Genomic DNA, 19,109 nt, shown 5'->3' with positions numbered 1-19,109 from the left:
GCTTGAAAGAAATCATGTCGAATGTTCTTTTTGTAAATACAGTTTTATTTTGTTTTCAATTAAGTTGATAAAATACTACTTTACTTATTTTTAAAAGTTAAGGTCGTATATTATGTGTTTTTTTTAAATTTATATCTGTAATGTGTGATAACTAAAATATTGAAAAAATGCAATACAACTTTAATATAGTATTTTTGTACCTACTACCAATATTTGAGACTTGTTTTGTAGGCGAAACTATTTCATGGTGAGGTTGTCTGTTTATTATTTGTAAAATTTTATTAAAAGAAACATTATTATCGGTTCAGTTAAAGTTGTGTGAACACCACAAACACTCCAGATATGAATCAACGATGTACTTTTTTACATACTGATTGCACTTAAAAACAACTCCATTTTTAAAATCTTGTAATAATCAATGCCAATGCTGCGAGCTCCTTTTGCACTGGATTAACTGGATTTTTCATGTCAATACAACTTTTAACATTTTTATTATGATAATACGATAGAACGTTATAGGGATATATATTTTATGGTCATGTTATTTCTTACAGCTGTACTAATAAATCCTTGTAAACTAAAATTGTAAGTGTCATCGAAATGGTTATTTATGATTTCACCGTTCAAAGAAACATGAAATTCAAATTGAACGAATTCTGGAGACCCTTTTGTCGTACCTACTTGTAGTACCAGATATATTGTGTGATCCCAAATAAGAAGTTAAAAGCCTTTTAACGTACGGCGTCGCTGGACAATGACTTTGTCGGGGCGTTATTATTATGTTTTATTCTCCCTCTCGATGCCTTATTATTTTATACCTTTTCTTTATAGGACGGTGTTTTCAATAATAAATATAATGTTTCTTACTTGATTGAACACTTCGGAGGGGCACTGTTTTTAGGGTTCCGTACCAAGGTGGTTGAGACAGAACACTGACGGTGCGACTTTGTCCATCCATCAGTCGATTATTTCACGAACTATTAATGCTATTGATATACCTACCATTAGGAATAGTTGTATTATTATCATCAATACCATGGGAGCCCATAATCACCACGCATTCGGGAATAAGTAGACGGGTTGGAGATGTAAGTAGATGTATTATTATTGAAAGGAAAATCGGGCGGTTTAACTTTTAAGGCCGAATGACGTTAGAACATATGAATAGCTTTACTTGTAAATTCTGAAACAGGTAAATCGTGTAAAATCTTAAAAAAGTAGAATACCATGATATATAAATTGGCTCGCCGTTACCAATAATTTACGGTATTAACATATTAAATGAATGGTTTTAAATATGTTGGTGTTGCTATAATGTGTATATATATAATATGTTGTGTTCCGTTGTATTTGTTGTACAATAAAGGGGAATTTATTTACAGACGCTGAAGTTTTACAGGTTTACTTTAATACTTTTTCTTAGCTCTACTGCACGTTCTCCGTTATATTCTCTTATTCGTCTCGTACAAGACCCGCGGGAAGTGGAGGGGTGGTTATAACTGGCTTCTTATCTACCGTCAACACACGGCATAAGTTTGTTTACAATCTGACAGTGTTGAACCGATTTTAATCATACTTCCATCATCAAAAAGCAACATAAGCTACATTGTAATACTTTTTCTTTTGGAGGAAGTACGGAACCCTCAGTGCAGTAAGACATTGCGTTACTTATAACATACTATTATGATATTCCTGTGATATCTAACAACTTCGGATGTTATATTCAATGGGCCTTATTGAAAGAAGTTGTATATCTAGTAATTAGGTGAACATTGTTTTTTCCCCATCTGTCATCAGTTCATCATCACATTTGAAAGAAGAAGACAAAACATTGCGTAGCTATGCAATTGCCTTTAAAACGCTTTTTATAAGTAAAGGGGTATACTAGGGCTATACGTAAGTATTATATTTTATTGGATTTATGACTCTAAAACTACCGACATTAGGCCCTTATTACTTTGACGGTACAGATTTTGATATATGAAAGCGATTGCTCGATTGCGAAGGAGCAAATCTTGGACTTAGGCTATCCAGTTCTTAATTAAAAAAAAGGATGTGAAACAACAAAAATGATACAATGTTCAAACATGTCATTAAAGGGTTACTGTTAAATTCCTAATATCAAAAGTTTACGAAGATGGCGTGATAAGAGGATGTGATAAAAGGATGTGATAAATTGATGCTCATTTTATAATAAAGTGTGCGGCGTGGGGGCTGGAAAGCGGGGTTTATGGCTAATATGGCACTACGAGCTCACGGCGTAGACTTAGTTGCATTTTGCATAAAATCGATAGTCTTATAGGGCGCTTGTAATAATGAATGCGTCTGCTGTGGGATCATACAAAGTTATCTTCATATATATGTAGATATTATCTATGTTCTTCTTCGACATAACCATGATAGTATGTGTGTACCTATCTTTACCTACTTGTTATTGAATATCATAAAAAGGTAAGATTTTTTTTATTTGGTCAAATTCAAAATTCATTTATTTCAAGTAGGCCTAATATAAGCACTTTTGAATCGTCAAGTCTGTCTGATTGTAGTGACTCTACCACCGGTTTGGAAGGCAGATTCTACCGAGAAGAAGCCGGCAATAACTCAGCAGTTGCTCTTTTCCAACATCAACATTTTACGTTTTAACATTCATTTTTCTATCTTGTGAGGGATGAAAGCGGAGCCGGATGCTTCCAAGCAACCTTGTCAATCTGGTCATATGTGTTATTATCATCAACAGCCTATGCGGGCAGACGCATTCATCATCGCAGTAGATGGAAGTAGTATCACAGAAGACGGTGCTGCCCGTTTCCTGTTAAATTGTCTTATTCGTCTCGTACGAGACCCGCGGGAAGAAGAGCAATGGTGACAACTGGATTCTGCCGTCTCCACATGGCATAGGTTATGTGTTCGTAATCATTAAACTCTGAAATCATTGACCCGATTTTAATCATTCTTCCATCATTAAAAACCTACATAAGCTAATTATTATAAAAATTAAGCTTAATTTGCTATACTCCGAGAAAAGCAGGAGAATCTATGTGGTGTAATTTATAATTTCTTCAATACTTATACTCCACACCAAACAGATCTACGCACGCTTCGCTCCGAAACCGGAGCATCCTTTAGGAGATGTTGACTTTACAATCAATATTTCTTAATTTTACATTGGATGGATTTTCGCAAAGTAACGTCCAAACATAAGCTGCATTTTATTTTATTATAATAAGATTTTAGCCTCAAATAGTGATATTTGTAAAGCAAATCTAAATTATAAGTCGTACAGAAATGCTTTGTGCCTATTTCAAAAATAACGGTGTTTGGTACATTTAAAAATAAGTCCGACGAACCATATACCTTCTAATACTAGTTCTATATAAAGGAAATATTTATTTGTAATAAGTAAACTTATAACTATTGTACTTATTATTGTTATTCAAGCTATATTTTATTTTAGTAATAATAAGCTATCAGATTTAAATTGATATTTGTAAAACAAGCCAGAAGAAAACAATCTAACGTGCTTCGTTATGAGAAAATCCTTCCTGTATTCCACTTTCTCGTCCATTGTGTGTACCATTTATAATTTGCATGAGGCACCATCATCTCAAGCGATGTACGTCCACTACAAACGCAGCAACTGTTGCCGCCACTGCTGCTTATTGCCAGCACAGTCTAATTTTCTAACTGGTGGTAGAGAGATTTTACGAGTGTTTAAATAGTAGTTGAAATAACTAACATAACGTTACTAATATTATTATAAAGTGTTAACATGTTTATTTTTTTGTTATTAAGTTGTCTATGTTCGCCTCAACCGATAATAATATTGGTCAAATTAGTCAAGACAGACGTCATGATCACAATGAAAAGGGTTAACACCTTATTCCACCACGCTACCCCGGTGCGGATTGGCGGACTACGCCTACGAGAACATTATGGAGAACTGTCAGTTTCCTAATGATCTTTTCCTTCACCCTTGAAGCACAACTCTTTTATAAGACTTTGTATAGGTACTTCACGGTCTGGTGCCGCTGCTATATACCCCTGCAACAGGTTTATTGTGGTCTAAAGATAAATAATAATTTGGTTTTAAAAATTTTTGAAATTATAAATTCCCATATTGCCCCCCCAAACATCGAACCCCTCACAAACCACACAGCTCACCGATGCGCCATCGTGGTCATCAAAAAATTATAATAATATTTAGGAATATCTAGATAGCCAAACAATTTAAGTAAATAAGCGGTATAAATGGAGCAGTTTGTAGATTCAGGGGGTGTAATTTCATAGTGCTAAATTGTGTATGCACAACTGCGTAATCGAATGGTTTGCCCCGACTGGGATCCCCTCGAGGCGGGATCGCAAGGAGCGCTGCCATTATGGCATCAAGTACTACAATATCTGTTCTCGTTATTTACTGGATTGGATTCTCTGCAGCGTTTTCATACTAAATGTATTCAATTATTCTTTGCAATTTTCACAGTAATGCACTAAATATTCTACTTCCTAGGATAACTTTCTAGTATTTATTATAAAGTATAAAATCAAGGAGAAACGGTTGCGATTCTCGCGATTTATTTATTTTTATTTGCCTGCATGAATTTCTACAAAGTTACAAAATAAGATTGTGCGGATAATCATCAGCACGGAACACAGGGCACGGATCTCTCATAATTATAAGAAGGGTTTAGGCCGTAGTTCACAATACCGGCCAAATGCGAATTGGTAGACTTTGCACGCCCTTGTGAACAATATAGAAAACTCTCATGCATGCAGGTTTCCTTACGATATTTTCCTTCACCGTTAAAGCAAGTGATATTTAATTTCCTTAATTAAAAAACGCACATAACTCCGAAAAATTAGAGGTTCGTGTTGGGGATCGAAATCGGTCCGCCCAAAACGAAGCCGAAGCATTACCTTCTCGGCTATCGCCGCTTTATCGTTTGTGTCTTTTAAGTTATTAAAATATAAGTTGCTTCAATGGTTACGAAAAACATCGTGAGGAAACCTGCATGCTTGGAATTGTCCATAATGTACTCAAAGGCATGTGAAGTCCACCAATCCGCACTAGACCAGCGTGGTGGATTACGGCCTAAACCCGTCACATTGTGGGAGGAGACCCATGCTCTGTATTCGGCAGGTAATGGGTTTATTTGATTATGTTGATGAAAGATGATGTATGTTTTAATGTCACGTTGTGTGTGTTATTCTGATGCCTCAATTAATAAACTATCTTTTAACTGTTTTTGAATTAAAAGCGGGTAAAATCACGGGTATAGATAAGAATATTTAAATGGCCAAAGCATGAGAGCACAGAAAAATAATAATGGGAGGTCATTTATAAGGATAATATAAAGGACATTTAATTATGACTCTCATTAAAACGGTTCAGCAAAAGTTACATTTAAATATTATATTTGGCTTAATTTATGAGATTTGGTTTTGCCACAGAATGTTTTTTTTATTTTTATTACTCAGACATGTAGGTATATTGTGAAGAACTTTGTCTTGACAATATACATGTATAAGTTAAGCCAAATATAATATTTAAACGTAACTTTTGTTGAACCGGTTTAATGAGATAATCTATTTGTAAACGAAATTTAAGTATCAAAAAATTTATTTTAATTTATTTTTAACCCCGAATAACCAACTTTACTAGTTCTAACATTTCTAATTTGGTTTTAAAAATCCTACACGAAATTTTTGAACGAATGCACCTCAAAGAGTATATGAGTTTGAAAGGTATCAGAAGCTGCCTACTCGTATGTTGGGCACAGAAAATAGTCCAATGAAAAAAAATTCGTTGCAAGCGAGTGTAGGTAGGCGTCCTTTCTACCGACGGAAGCTGTCATCACGTGTAGCCAGTAGACTGAGAGATGTAGAAAAATAATTAAGAGTCTTATTACGTATTCCAAATGAAAATATTTATGAATTAATTTATTTCATTGCTATGTATATGTACGTATTGTTTATTAAGGCAACCATCTAAATACATTTGATGCTTAGGTACTAAATTTTATAAATGATAAAAAAATTACTTTTAGCTTAGTTTCAAACTTGAAACAAAACTTGACTTAACAATTATTAATTGTAAAGTCAACATCTCCTGAGGATGCTCCGGTTTCGGAGCGAAACGTGCGAGGTGCGTGGAGGGTACATTGCCGAGGATCTGTTTGGTGTGGAGTATACGGATTGAAGAAATTATAAATTACACCATACAGATTCTCCTGCTGTTCGTGCAAATTAGCTTAATTTTCATAATATATTATTGATTTCCGCAAAGTTACCGCCTGCTTCTATCCAATATTTTAGCTAATTGAAAATTTAATGCATTAAAAATAACTCTTAAGTATGTGCAGTATACGCAGTTTGATGGCCAAAATTCAGAAGTGCATTATTTCTTGCTTCAGGTCACATTTAAGGAATTACGAAATTTCGACTTTTGGTAGGTTAGTTATGTTGACCACTTCTTATAAACATATATTCTTAACTTATTCTAGCTAACTATTCTTTGTACTTTCCTACAGGGACCATCGTGGGCAGGATTTTTCTCAGATCTACTAAAATTTATTTTGTTTATATATTTGCAACAAGTCACTTGTCAAATAAAATAATGTTATCTAGGCAAGATTTTTCCAATTTATACTGACAAATGTTAATAATAAGTTTCATAAAGTTTCACAAATAATCCCTCTTACAAAAATAAATTATTTCATGTATTTATAAAGTATGAAATCTTACTACAGTGTCTGGGTCTATATTATGAAAATAACTCTACGACGCCTCTTCCAAATTTAAAAACTGGCAGAGTTATATCCAAGCCCGTCAGTTATCCCGCCTTAGTATAAGTGCATCAAGACTTCACCGTACTCAGCGTCCAGATTCCTCCGCCTATTATTTTATGCAAAACGAGACTCCACTAGGAATAAATGTGTAATAATTTTGGAAACAATAGAGTTTTGTAGCTCGACGTCTCATATTTTCTGGCGTTGCAGCGGGATCACCGAGATGCAACTGGATAAGGCATGAAAGTTGTAAAGTGTTAGTTTCCATTACTTTAAATAGGTCACCGGAATAATGTTTGCGTACTGTAATATAGCGCCCTGAGGCTGTTTGTCATTGCTTTCTTTAAATGAGTTCAAATGTATACGACATTTTAAAATGATAGTGTTCATTTTTGTATTTCACCAACTACCGGTGATTTAACGAACAAAAATATTTATTTTGCATATTGTCAAGGATTTCACTACATTGCAGATTTCTAGGTAGCGTAATTTACATGTAGAATACTTCATTTTGTACGGTATACCATAACATAATGATTGCCCTGAAATTCATCGTTTTGTTGTAATTTTTTGTATTCTTCTGAATTTTATACGACATTTTAAAATGATAGTGTTCATTTTTGTATTTCACCAACTACCGGTGATTTAACGAACAAAAATATTTATTTTGCATATTGTCAAGGATTTCACTACATTGCAGATTTCTAGGTAGCGTAATTTACATGTAGAATACTTCATTTTGTACGGTATACCATAACATAATGATTGCCCTGAAATTCATCGTTTTGTTGTAATTTTTTGTATTCTTCTGAATTTTATACAGAAGATTATAGTTGTAATTTTTTTTTTTAGTTTAGTAGGAATAAAAAACAGTTAGTTTTTAATAAAAAAAGTTATTTATTTTATATTTTTACAGAAACAACTAACGATAACTATAGTTACGTAGTTAACAAGTGCTTGATTTTTTTAAGACAAATAGTTTTTAATATCTAGACTGAAATTGTTATCCACATCGTAGTATTGGATATTATGCTGGGTGACACCTATACGGTAGAAGGGATCATGATACATTGCGATCATATCATCAAGCATATTATAGTTTGTAATAATGACTTTCGAACTAAGCTCTTATAGTCAAAAGTTAATAGTCGCCCATAAAGAGCCGCCATTAACACATGCGGAAATTTAAACAAATTTTTCATTAGTTTTTAAGAGACTTAATTTAATGACACTCTAGGTTAGAAATTAAAATAATAAGCAGGCTATATTTGTGTATTTACTTGACTTGATAGATAAAATATTATAGGTCTATGCATTTTATACATTTTTGCTAGGTTTCATTACACAATCTATTTGTTAGAAATAATCTATATCTAACATAATTAAATAATTATTGTCCTCTAAATGTAACATAGTAATGTCTTGATCGGATAATTTTTGTTATTAATATAAAAAAAAAGTTGTAATACATGTTTCACCATAAGTGGCCTCATCACACTCATGCAATTCCAATGCAATTTTCCCCATGCTTTCTTAAGGTATTAACAATCCGTGGTATCACACCTGATTATACTTAGCAGCGTTAACGTCTGCGTCCTTCTTGCGACTAATTACAAGTCGTGACTGTTCGAAATAGAGTTTTTGATTGGTCGCATGCTTGACGCATGCTTGAACGCCGCAAATAAGGACGCAGTTTGTTTGTTGCGGTGTGGGCGACGACTGACAGATTGAAATCGTTTTACTCATACCAAGATGCAGCAGCACACCGTCCGATTGAGAGACATATCTTCCATGTTGTCTTTTAATAATCATATTGATTAAAGACCACTTGAATCTTTTATTTCGGCGTATTCAAAACTAATGCTTTTGTATGAAGGCGATGATTTGTATGTGATATACGCAAGATAAAGGTAAGATTTTGCTTGCAGTATCACACCTCGAACGCTATCCAAATACACTCGCGTCTATTACAGGAATATGCAATTTAACGATAAACGTGCACAGGCATAGACGCTGAAACTTACTTATTACTAAACACATACTCATCTGGCGAACACACTGCGAATGTGGTTCATATGTATACGCGTCTGTACTGTATGGTACCTCTCAAATCTACAATTCACAGTAAGCTTGCGCAGATTAGATAACGCTCATATAGTTTACTTCACCCTCTTTATACCACTCAATTATAAAGTACACTGCGTATTTAGCGCTTCTGACGCATTTTATCAAGATTCAATCGCAGCCAGTAAACTTTGCACACGTTTTACAGCGCAGACAGCGCACCTTCGTGCAACACGCATCATTGTATAAATTCGTAGTGTGAATACGCAGTAAATCGCGCATGGTGTGTAGATTGACTAGACATCACATCGCATCTCTTTCGCAGGCACTCGCCAGATTTGTACGGATCTGCACAGATCACAGAAAGTATCTGTGCACAAGTACTATGGGTACGAGTAGTTGGTACATAAACATGATTTTTATATTTTAATTAGTCTTACAACGGCCGCCTAATCTGTGTAACCGGTGTTTACTATTCTCCGGTTAAATAAGATCATGGATAACTGCTCCGGGCATTAACCTCACCGATAGATATCCGAATAGGTGCTTATAAAAATTCAATGCGCAGTATTCAATATTTTTCACTTTAATTACTAATCTAGTCAACAGTGCACATTTTGACAATCGCGTAAAGGTACTCTAGATTGGACAGATTACTGCGGCTGCCGATATAAGACAATTCAAAAATCATCGTATGTTTTTAACCATAGATCAATGAACTCGTAGTGCGCGTAATTTAAAAATATAAAAGTTAAAACTGATCGTGGATTCTATGTTGCACTATTTGTTTTTTATCTGTACCTAAATATAAACAACTCGGCAAATAAACGGAGAGCATACCTATTTAAACTATGCATGGAGGCATATCACGAGAGTATCACGAAGGTATTTGTTTTGTAGATACCTATTTATTTAGGTAAGATGAAGAAACAATTTGTAACGTTTATTTTAGCTACGCTTGATTTTTTCTAGCAAATTCTAATACTAGTACAATATTATGGCTGAGAAACATTATTTTCTTGTTATTAAAGATGATTATAATGATATCACTGATCATAGAAAGCAATAAAAATTGGGTAAGGGTAATAGGCGGAACTTGGATAACTCATAAATTCATCAGAATAATTTAAAATATCTAAATATTCTTTTAACATAAAATGTAAATAATTAATGTTTAAAATATTTCTATTAAAGGTATTATTTATGATAAGCAACATTTTAATATATGTAATATTTACATCTGATAATACTATTAGTAGCAGAATTTTGATATTATTACAGATATGGCACAATTACTATCGTAAAATCTATCAGTCTTTTATACAGATACATTCAGATAAGAATAAATTAGCCTCTACTTTTAATAGATTCTAACAATTACAACAAATTTTATACACTTTAACATCTAGAAATTTATTTTAATAATTCATAGAATTAAAAAAGAAATTTTTGATCTTTTTTGTTTATGAGAATACGGCCGAATTTATGTTTAATGTACTGCCTCGTTCCTCTAGTGGTAAGTATAGTCGACGAGAGATAATAAGATCCTTGGCTCGATTACTGGTGTTAGGAACTTTGAGTTGCCCTCCACAGTGCCTTGTTGAAGACGAGACCCATGGGTGCCGGTTATAGTTTTAACGTATCACCAGAAATAAAACCTAGAAAAATCCCGCAGCGTGCTAATATTATTTAGAAATTAGATCTTGGTCTTTCATATTAAAACAATGGTTCAGAAAAAGTCCTGCGGTTGCATTCGCGTTAAATTAAAAATGATACATTAATCTTTTCAATTCCATTTCCAAAGTATGAGAAACCCTATATTGTGGCGATAAAATAATGAACTTACTTTAAAAATAAGTCAAATTTAATAAACGCAAGTAATTTGCAATTCGTACATTAACCACATACTACAATTTGCTCTTTGGAAATCGTTTCAAGTTATAATCGTCTAGGAAATTCCATTTGACTTGCATTCAAAGTTACACATAGCACATAGGTGTACAAGTTAGCTTTTACTTTACCGAAATGCTCGGTTGCGAACTGGGATACGAGAAAAGTTATATTCGACGTTAACGCTTCCTCAGCACATTGGGCCTGTGGATTCTTGGCCGAACGATCGACCTCTACTGCAGCCAATGTAACTTTCAAACGTGTGTTCACAAATTTAATGAGTAAGATCGATTTTAATCGAGCAAGATACCTATATATATATATATACATATATAGCCCCTCTGATAGACTATTTTCACTTAATTGACTACACATTATCTATTTTTAACTTTTTTACACTGTAACAACTGCTATTTTTACTTCCACTGTTTATTTATTCGTTCATTTCAATAGTCAATTGGCACTACAAAACTCCAGTGAAGTTCTTAACGACATGTCAGCTAATGAACGCCATTGCAAGTAGATATGACGGATGAATGAAGCCTCGAATTGTTGATGACCTGGAAGACTGGGTCGATTCATAATCTGTAACAAATAAAAGTGTCTATTTTTAAAAGAACAATATTAACGCTATTCCAAATAATTTAATTAACACTAATATAAATTTGCAAGTGAAGAGTATCAAAATTTTCAAAAATGGATAAATATTCACCATTTATTTTAAACTATTTTACTTTAAACTTGCAATAAATCACAGCTAAGCTAGCAATGTTAAGCACAACGACATCAATTCTGTCTATCTAATAAATATTTCATTTGATTTGATTATTCGGAGTATCAATATCTAAAACTTCCTAACATTGTTTCAGTGTTTAATAGATTACTTCTTTGTACCTTTATTACAGTTTCAGTGATTTCTTACATACAGGTAGGTATGAGTATTAATTGACTGTTGGTATTTTGATTGAATTAGTTACTAAATTATTACCTACAAAATGTTTTAAGAGCTTGAAATTCAAATGTTTAACTGCAAAATACCCTATTAACAGAAATATGTATTACGTATACATGCTTTGCGAGCATGAAAATTGTTGTTTCTTTTTATCCTATGTTTATTATTTAAGATTTTGGATTACAAAGATGAGTTGAGAAAGTTGTAGGGTGCGAATAATCCATACACAATATTATCCATACATAATATTTGTTTAATTAAATAATAAAAATGTACCTAAATCTTTCCATTCTTCAACCTCATAGTCTCCAATAACTCTATTTTCCGCCGAACTATCCCTCCAACGATTTTTTTGTTTACCTAAAAGAAATTACATAAAACAATAAGTACACGGTAACATCCCGTTATAACAATTTGGAACAAAAGAGGATTTTCAGCCTGAACACAATCGTAAAGAATGTAGAGGAAACCCGAAATCTGTAACAATAAAAACGTACATTGGAAGTCAAAGAGCAAACAAAATCGTTTTTCCCACAATAATATTACTAACGACCCAATTGTACGGAAGCACTGGTTGGGGAAAGCAATAAATACAGAATTCACCGAAGACCTTTCTCGATCGGGTACAGGTCGACGATGAATGTATAAACAGCACGTGGGGCAACAGAAGTTTTGACTGCTATTGCCCTTCTGATCGTGGTTTACGTGGCTATATTGAATTTTCAAATTTTCCAATAAGCATTTCTACAAGGGGAATTGAGATGAACATGAAAAATTAATTTCAAATCTGATCCCAAAAGGGTTTCATTGGATCCTAACCCTGTTTTGACATTAATTATTCACGAGTTTCTCAATCTTATTTTTATCTTATTGAGCTGCGTGATAATAATAATATTTTACTGTGATTAGATAAATGGTTTATTCAGATAGTTACCTTTTTTCCTCTGTGGAAATGTCGGGACATAATTAACAGTGGTGCTCGTTGTGGAGGGCGCTGGTATTTCTGAACAAATCAAATTAAATAGCTCTGTAATAATTCACTGACTTTTCTATAATGTTTTAATATATTAGTAAAATGCTGTGTTAAATTAATTGTTTCATTACTAGTTAACGAAGCTATTAACAAATTATAATTACGAATTAAGCTCTTTCCTCTTTATCGACATAATAAATATATTGTGTATATAATAAACTGCTAGTATTAATTCAAATAATCAAATTTAAACCAAGAATTTAGATCATTTTCAACATAAGCTCTTTACGGAAAACTTTGCAGTGTTCTTACCATCTAGTCGTATGAGCCCATCTGTCTCTCCCAGAGAGTTTTTGGCTACGCAGCGATAGGAAGAGAAGTCTCTGGACGATACTTTGCGTATAGTAAGCTTCATTTTCCGGCAATAACTGTCATCGTTTAACGCTGTAGTGTACTTATTTCCTGTAAACCAAACGCTCGATTAGTAATAAATAATTAAGTGAGATTTTCGATTATTATTTACTACTTAATTAATTACAATTAATATTTCACCTTGAAAACTATAACTTAGTCTGAAAAAATATCATAAAATTCCTATGCATATTTATCATCGTAGCAAGAGCTGAAAAGTTAAATATATTTGCGCAATATTTTACTGGCCGACATTCATAGCATAATTATTTTGTGAATTTAAGTCCGGGATTATGACATTTCGTAGTGAGTTGCAAATTGAATCATATGATGCTTGCTATGTTGAGTGCTTTTTAGGTGTGCAATCTGATTACGATGTATATTCGCGGGATTATACAAGTCTGTAAACCTACTTATTATCGAGACCATAAGCTTTTAGGGTACCGTAATCAAAGCCCCTTTAAAACTGTAATTATTATCTATCTCTAATAGCTCTTTTATTCAAAAATTATCAAGGTCTGCAAGCTAAATTTACCAAAATTATAGATTAACTACAAATTATTCAGCTACCTATATCATACTATAGGTAGCATACTATGGGTGTATTAAAATATTAATAAAGAATTTAATATAATACTCGATTTCGAATACAACAAAGACAATATACCTAAGAATTAAAAACACAATTATCAACAATATCGAGATTTCTAAGCTAGGAGCCGCAACCATTTCATCGGCTTTGCCATTTATTTACAACGTATATCATTTTATAAACTCATCATAAATTCGACTCAAATTAGAGCATCGTAATGTGAGCTTAGATAATGTAAAATGAAGTAAACGATTTTTTTGAGTCAGTTGCTTACTGCAGAGAAGGAGAAAACCCCAGCAGTTGCTCTTTTCCAACATGAACATTTTACGATTTCAATTTAACTATTCTATCTTGTGATAAATAAAACAAAGCCTGGTCGTCAACCAACTTTGTCATTAAGAAATGAATTTATTTAGTATACTAAATGACTTGTTACTAACCGGATATAATCATATCACCGCGATCTGTAGTCCAGTAGTTGATGGAGGAGGGGTAGGCCTCGGTGTGACACTCCAACGTTACGTCCTGCCCTACATATGCAGCCTCCAACTGATTCGGGATCGATAGCATTGGCGGAACTGAAACACAAGTGTCTATATCTACCTATAACGTTAAAAAACGTTTAAATTTAATGTTAGCATTATTTTTATTTACTGCATTTGACTCTATGTTAGCATTTTCGACTGTCGGCCAAAAGTTCCTGGGTTTGATTCCTAGGTCGTGCTAAAGAATGTTTACCGACATTAAATTCTCAGTATCTACCAGCTCAACGTTTGGAAATTATATCTTCGTGCCTTGAAGAATACGTTAAGCCGTCAGTGTCGTAGTTGTCGCACGTGATAATAATAACTTAAAGTTAATAACTTTAAATACTTGAAGCGTTGATAGCCTAGTGGGTAAGGCTTCGGTTTTTCTTTCGTGGAAACCGAGTCTGAGCTCAGGCACACACCCCTGACTTTTCTGAGTTATGTGCGTTTTTAATTTGAGCAATTTTAATATCACTTGCTTTAAACGGTAAAGGAAAACTTTCTTCTCATTCTGAGAGGAGACCCGTGCCTCCTATTGGGCCGGTAATGCGTTCTATCTTCTCATTCTGAGACCCGTGCCCCGTATTGGGCCGGTAATGCATTCTATCTTCTCATTCTGAGACCCGTGCCCCGTATTGGGCCGGTAATGCGTTCTATCTTCTCATTCTGAGACCCGTGCCCCGTATTGGGCCGGTAATGCGTTCTATCTTCTCATTCTGAGACCCGTGCCCCGTATTGGGCCGGTAATGCGTTCTATCTTCTCATTCTGAGACCCGTGCCCCGTATTGGGCCGGTAATGCGTTCTATCTTCTCATTCTGAGACCCGTGCCCGTATTGGGCCGGTAATGGGTTGATGATAATGATGATGATGAAAAACTTTAAGGGGTTAGGCCCAGTAGAACATTTCTAAACTCTGAAAGATGTCGTTGATCGTTATATTTATTTATTTGAGAATAACAGCTGCATAATTTCTACTATAATGAAACATAATAATCAATGATAAATGAGAATTATACCCACGCCAAAAATTTATCTACATCATAATTTATCCGTATTTTACTTAAGCGAACCCCTGAACATGAGCCGTTAATGTAAATAATGCCTATCTACATTTATAATCAGCGACATACAAATGTCCATATTACTGTGCGCATTTCATCACAGCCGTTATAATGAAATTTGGCGACGAATTCATAAGAAAATCTCATTGGTTAATCGAGCGTAAATTACGTGAACATTTTACGTGTCTTATAAGAAATGCAGAGCGAATGTGCCGAGATACGGAATGTGAATTAGGGGTAAGGAAATCGTCTCATTGCCTTTTGGGAGGCGGAGGCGACGAAGCGGGAGCGGTACGGTGAACAGATAGCCTGTAGCCATTATCGCGTCCAGGCCGTATTCACGTCAGCGTAATGCTCTAATTGGGCGCAATTATGGCCGCTCTAGTGGAAGCCTCTGTCAGGTAGACGCGCTCTGTCCTCGTAAATACTCGTTAACGACGCCCGTTCCAAGAAAAATAATTTTTCTGCACCCTGACTACCGAACGAAAACGATGTGAAAATGGGCACGTACTTACGATGCATTTTAAAGAATTTAAGGCAAAGTTAACAGGGTGAAAGAAATTTGCCGGTGAAGACTGCTATGTCTTTATTAATTAAAGTATAGTAGGTGATTTAAACATTAATTATATTTATGTTTACCGGTATAATTTAATTCGCATGTGTTCTTTAAGATCTTGTTTTAATAATTTTGTAGTTTTTTGGGTCCAAATTGATTTAATTTCTATTATCTTAAGTATTTTATTTTTCCTACGCTATTATTAGCGTTTATAATTCTTAAAATTTCTAATTAGAGCCAAACTGTAGTCAAAGTTACTGTGACGACAAAAAGTATAAAGATTGTGAATTACTTGACTAAGGAATATAATGCATATTAATCAGGATAAAAATGTAGAAGGCTTTCACGCCCACTCACGGAATATACAGCTCACACAGCTATGCCATTTTCCCAAGAAGTAGACTAATTTACACGTGTTACATCCAATTTGGAAGTTTAATTGACATTGAGTACGTTAGTTCACAAAGTAACATGAGATAACGAAAACAATTGACATATTATACATACATTTATGCGACGTAAATTCAGCTAAATTCAACGTTGTTTCCTGTTTGCCTTAATTATCATTCATTGTAACTGAATATCATTTTAATTTAGGGGATCATGTCACAATGCGACAATATTTGTGATAAACTATTTTGTTATCGATAACTGGGGATATAATTAGACACTGTATTGAAATGTAGTGCCTTGTCAGTTATGTAGTATTTGGAAATATAATTTTAATAAAATCGAACAATTTTCAAACTCATGATATTAAATATGATTTATTGCTACACATATTTAATTTGTTAAGCTGGTGCAATGTAGTTTCACATTTCGTATAATTAGTGATGAGGTGATTCTCATAGCATCAAGTGCTCTATTTCAATTCAGTCGTATTGGATATTGGACAGCAGCAGCATAAGCAGGCGTTACTTTGCGAAAATCCATAATATATTATGAAAATTAAGCTTAATTTGCTATACTCCGCAAACAGCGGGATAATCTGTATGGTGTATTGATGTAGTTTATAATTTCTTCAACCCATATACTCCACACCAAACAGATCCTTGGCAATGTACCCTCTACGTACGTTTCGCTCCGAAACCGGAGCATCCTCAGGAGAAATTGACTTTACAATAAATTGAATGAAGTAAACAATTACATTACAATTATTCATTTATTACACCATGCAGAATCTCCTGCTGTTCGCGGAGTAAAGCAAATTAAGCTTAATTTTATATGATTTCAGCCCTTGAATGTTCTGCTGAACCTTTGGAACTGGTTTAAAGTTTGTAACATATTTAGAAAGACAGACCACATAAGGTTTCCGGAATCAGACGGGACTAATCTTAAATCATATATCAAATTTCGATCGATACGAGTACAAAGACGAAACGATAAAATGTTCTACGCTCACACCAAATTAACAACCCAAATCCTTTGATTGTAATTACCAAGAGATCAACGTAAACAAACATTTGCTACCCCATTTTCATTTCGGCAAACACGTTAATCTTTCGAAGGGTTTAATGATTACATATTTGACGGTTATTATTAATCGTTATTAATTAATTTTGAAATAATTATAGCGTCTATAATATATATTTAACATAAATTTTAGCTTAGCTTATAAAACAATTATGATCATGAATGAAGAATTTACCTCGTGGACCTCCTTACAGATTTTTTATAATTCAAGATTTAAAAACAGTAAACTTACATTGTACCATGAGGACGACTCTTTTGCTGATCGAGGGTGGAACGCCATTAGAAGCGATGCATAAATATGCTCCCATATGAAGACGTGATACTTTGGATATTGTAAGGTTTTCCCCATCCACAACGTTGACTGAAAACAAAAAATTATTTAACTTTCTTTTCCGAAGACAAAGTAGTAGCTAGCGAGATTATATTATTTTCCAATTCAATCTTGTAAATATTTAGGCTATGCGATGACTGTGCAATTTGATTGTATTGTACGAAACAATTGGTACAAGTTGTCATCTCGGGAGAAGGTCGCTCGATATCTCGAACCAATGGCTTCAGGCATTTGGTAGTAGCATGGAAATTTCAAACTCGCTTCTTTCAAGAATTCGAATTATTCGAAACGATCTTAAGGTATTTCTTTTGTTTCATCGAACATTCATAGTTTTTCGCTCGTCTTTTCGAGTGGTACGTAGAGATACGTAGTTTTCGATTTATCTGCTTTTATCGGTCGTTTCCTATTCTTTGTGTTAGGCTCTTTCGAATTTGCTGACATAATGATCAGTGTTGACTGTAAAACGTTTGCTACAAATGTTTTAAAATAAAAAGTTTCTTTCTAGTTTAGAATGAATGCAATTTTTACAGTTTTTTTAATTATTATTACGCCAATATCACGTCACATGGTAAAGTTTTTTTGTAGTATTTATTTATTTACCAAACCCACCTAAATTCCCTGGATCACCTGGTTACAGGTCAGGGCATACAAGGAGCACGTTCTGCAATGAGCCGCCCCGTGTCCAACAATCTGAGGCGTAGGTGTTAAGTCTCATGTGGTTTTAACATGCCCTTCAGATTTTAACATAGCGTTGCAATAATGATCCTTCGCGACAGAAATAAGCTCGGCGGTGATACTTCCTAAGATTGGTTGATTTTACTAGTAAAAATAATATGAGTTTATTTACCCCATTCGCTGTTACAGTTAAACTCTTGGCCATCTTCACGCCTCCACATGACATAGGGCTCGGGATAGCCGGTCGCTCGACACACCATAGTGACATTTGTGCCTTCACGAACTACCATATCCGTAGAGGTCATATTGTCAATAATCATAGGTGGAACTAAAAAGAAAATTATTATTTCAGCTACACATATATAGCCACATCGCGTCTTACAAAATTAATCTGATTCAAATCCTAGTTAATTCAAGAAACAGTCTATAAAATCCAGTATATCTCTAGGTATATTATAAGGGAATCCAAGCATAAAAAGATTGAAAATGTTCTAAAGACCAAACTTACGGGGTTACGAAGATTAAAATACTTTCGAGACATAAAGAAACTACCATGTCCTTTGGCGGAAGACGCAAAAAAGTGTTCCAGAACTCTCAGAGATCTAGATATGAAATGAAATTTCAAGACTTAACCGCAATAAAGAATCAGACTTGTTTCCGTAGCTATCTATTTATGGCAGTTGGCATTCGCCAAGTCTTTGCAGTGTTTGCGTGTCAGAATGATATTACGGTCGACAATATTTTACCTAGAGTTGTAAGTATTTTAGACGACATCAATAAAGTAGTATATTGTAGATAATCGCACCATAACTGTCTTTC

The 19,109-nt window shown here is 34.1% G+C and overlaps 1 protein-coding gene across 1 annotated transcript in view; it reads right to left on the bottom strand.

The window, feature by feature from the left end:
- Positions 1-11,235: 11,235 nt before the first annotated feature.
- LOC120626911 (lachesin-like) overlaps positions 11,236-19,109 on the bottom strand; it is a 53,629-nt gene continuing 45,755 nt past the window's right edge. The window contains exons 4-10 of the mRNA XM_039894702.1: positions 18,463-18,618; positions 17,517-17,645; positions 14,108-14,245; positions 12,977-13,126; positions 12,626-12,694; positions 11,968-12,051; positions 11,236-11,324 (exon numbers count right to left, since the gene is read on the bottom strand). Coding sequence (XP_039750636.1) covers positions 11,236-11,324; positions 11,968-12,051; positions 12,626-12,694; positions 12,977-13,126; positions 14,108-14,245; positions 17,517-17,645; positions 18,463-18,618 — 815 coding nt within the window. The remainder of the gene's footprint in view (positions 11,325-11,967; positions 12,052-12,625; positions 12,695-12,976; positions 13,127-14,107; positions 14,246-17,516; positions 17,646-18,462; positions 18,619-19,109) is intronic.

This window comes from Pararge aegeria, chromosome 10, assembly GCF_905163445.1.
Source record: "Pararge aegeria chromosome 10, ilParAegt1.1, whole genome shotgun sequence".
NCBI classification, from domain to species: Eukaryota; Metazoa; Arthropoda; class Insecta; order Lepidoptera; family Nymphalidae; genus Pararge; species Pararge aegeria.
This window is presented reverse-complemented; position numbering and strand designations above follow the sequence as displayed.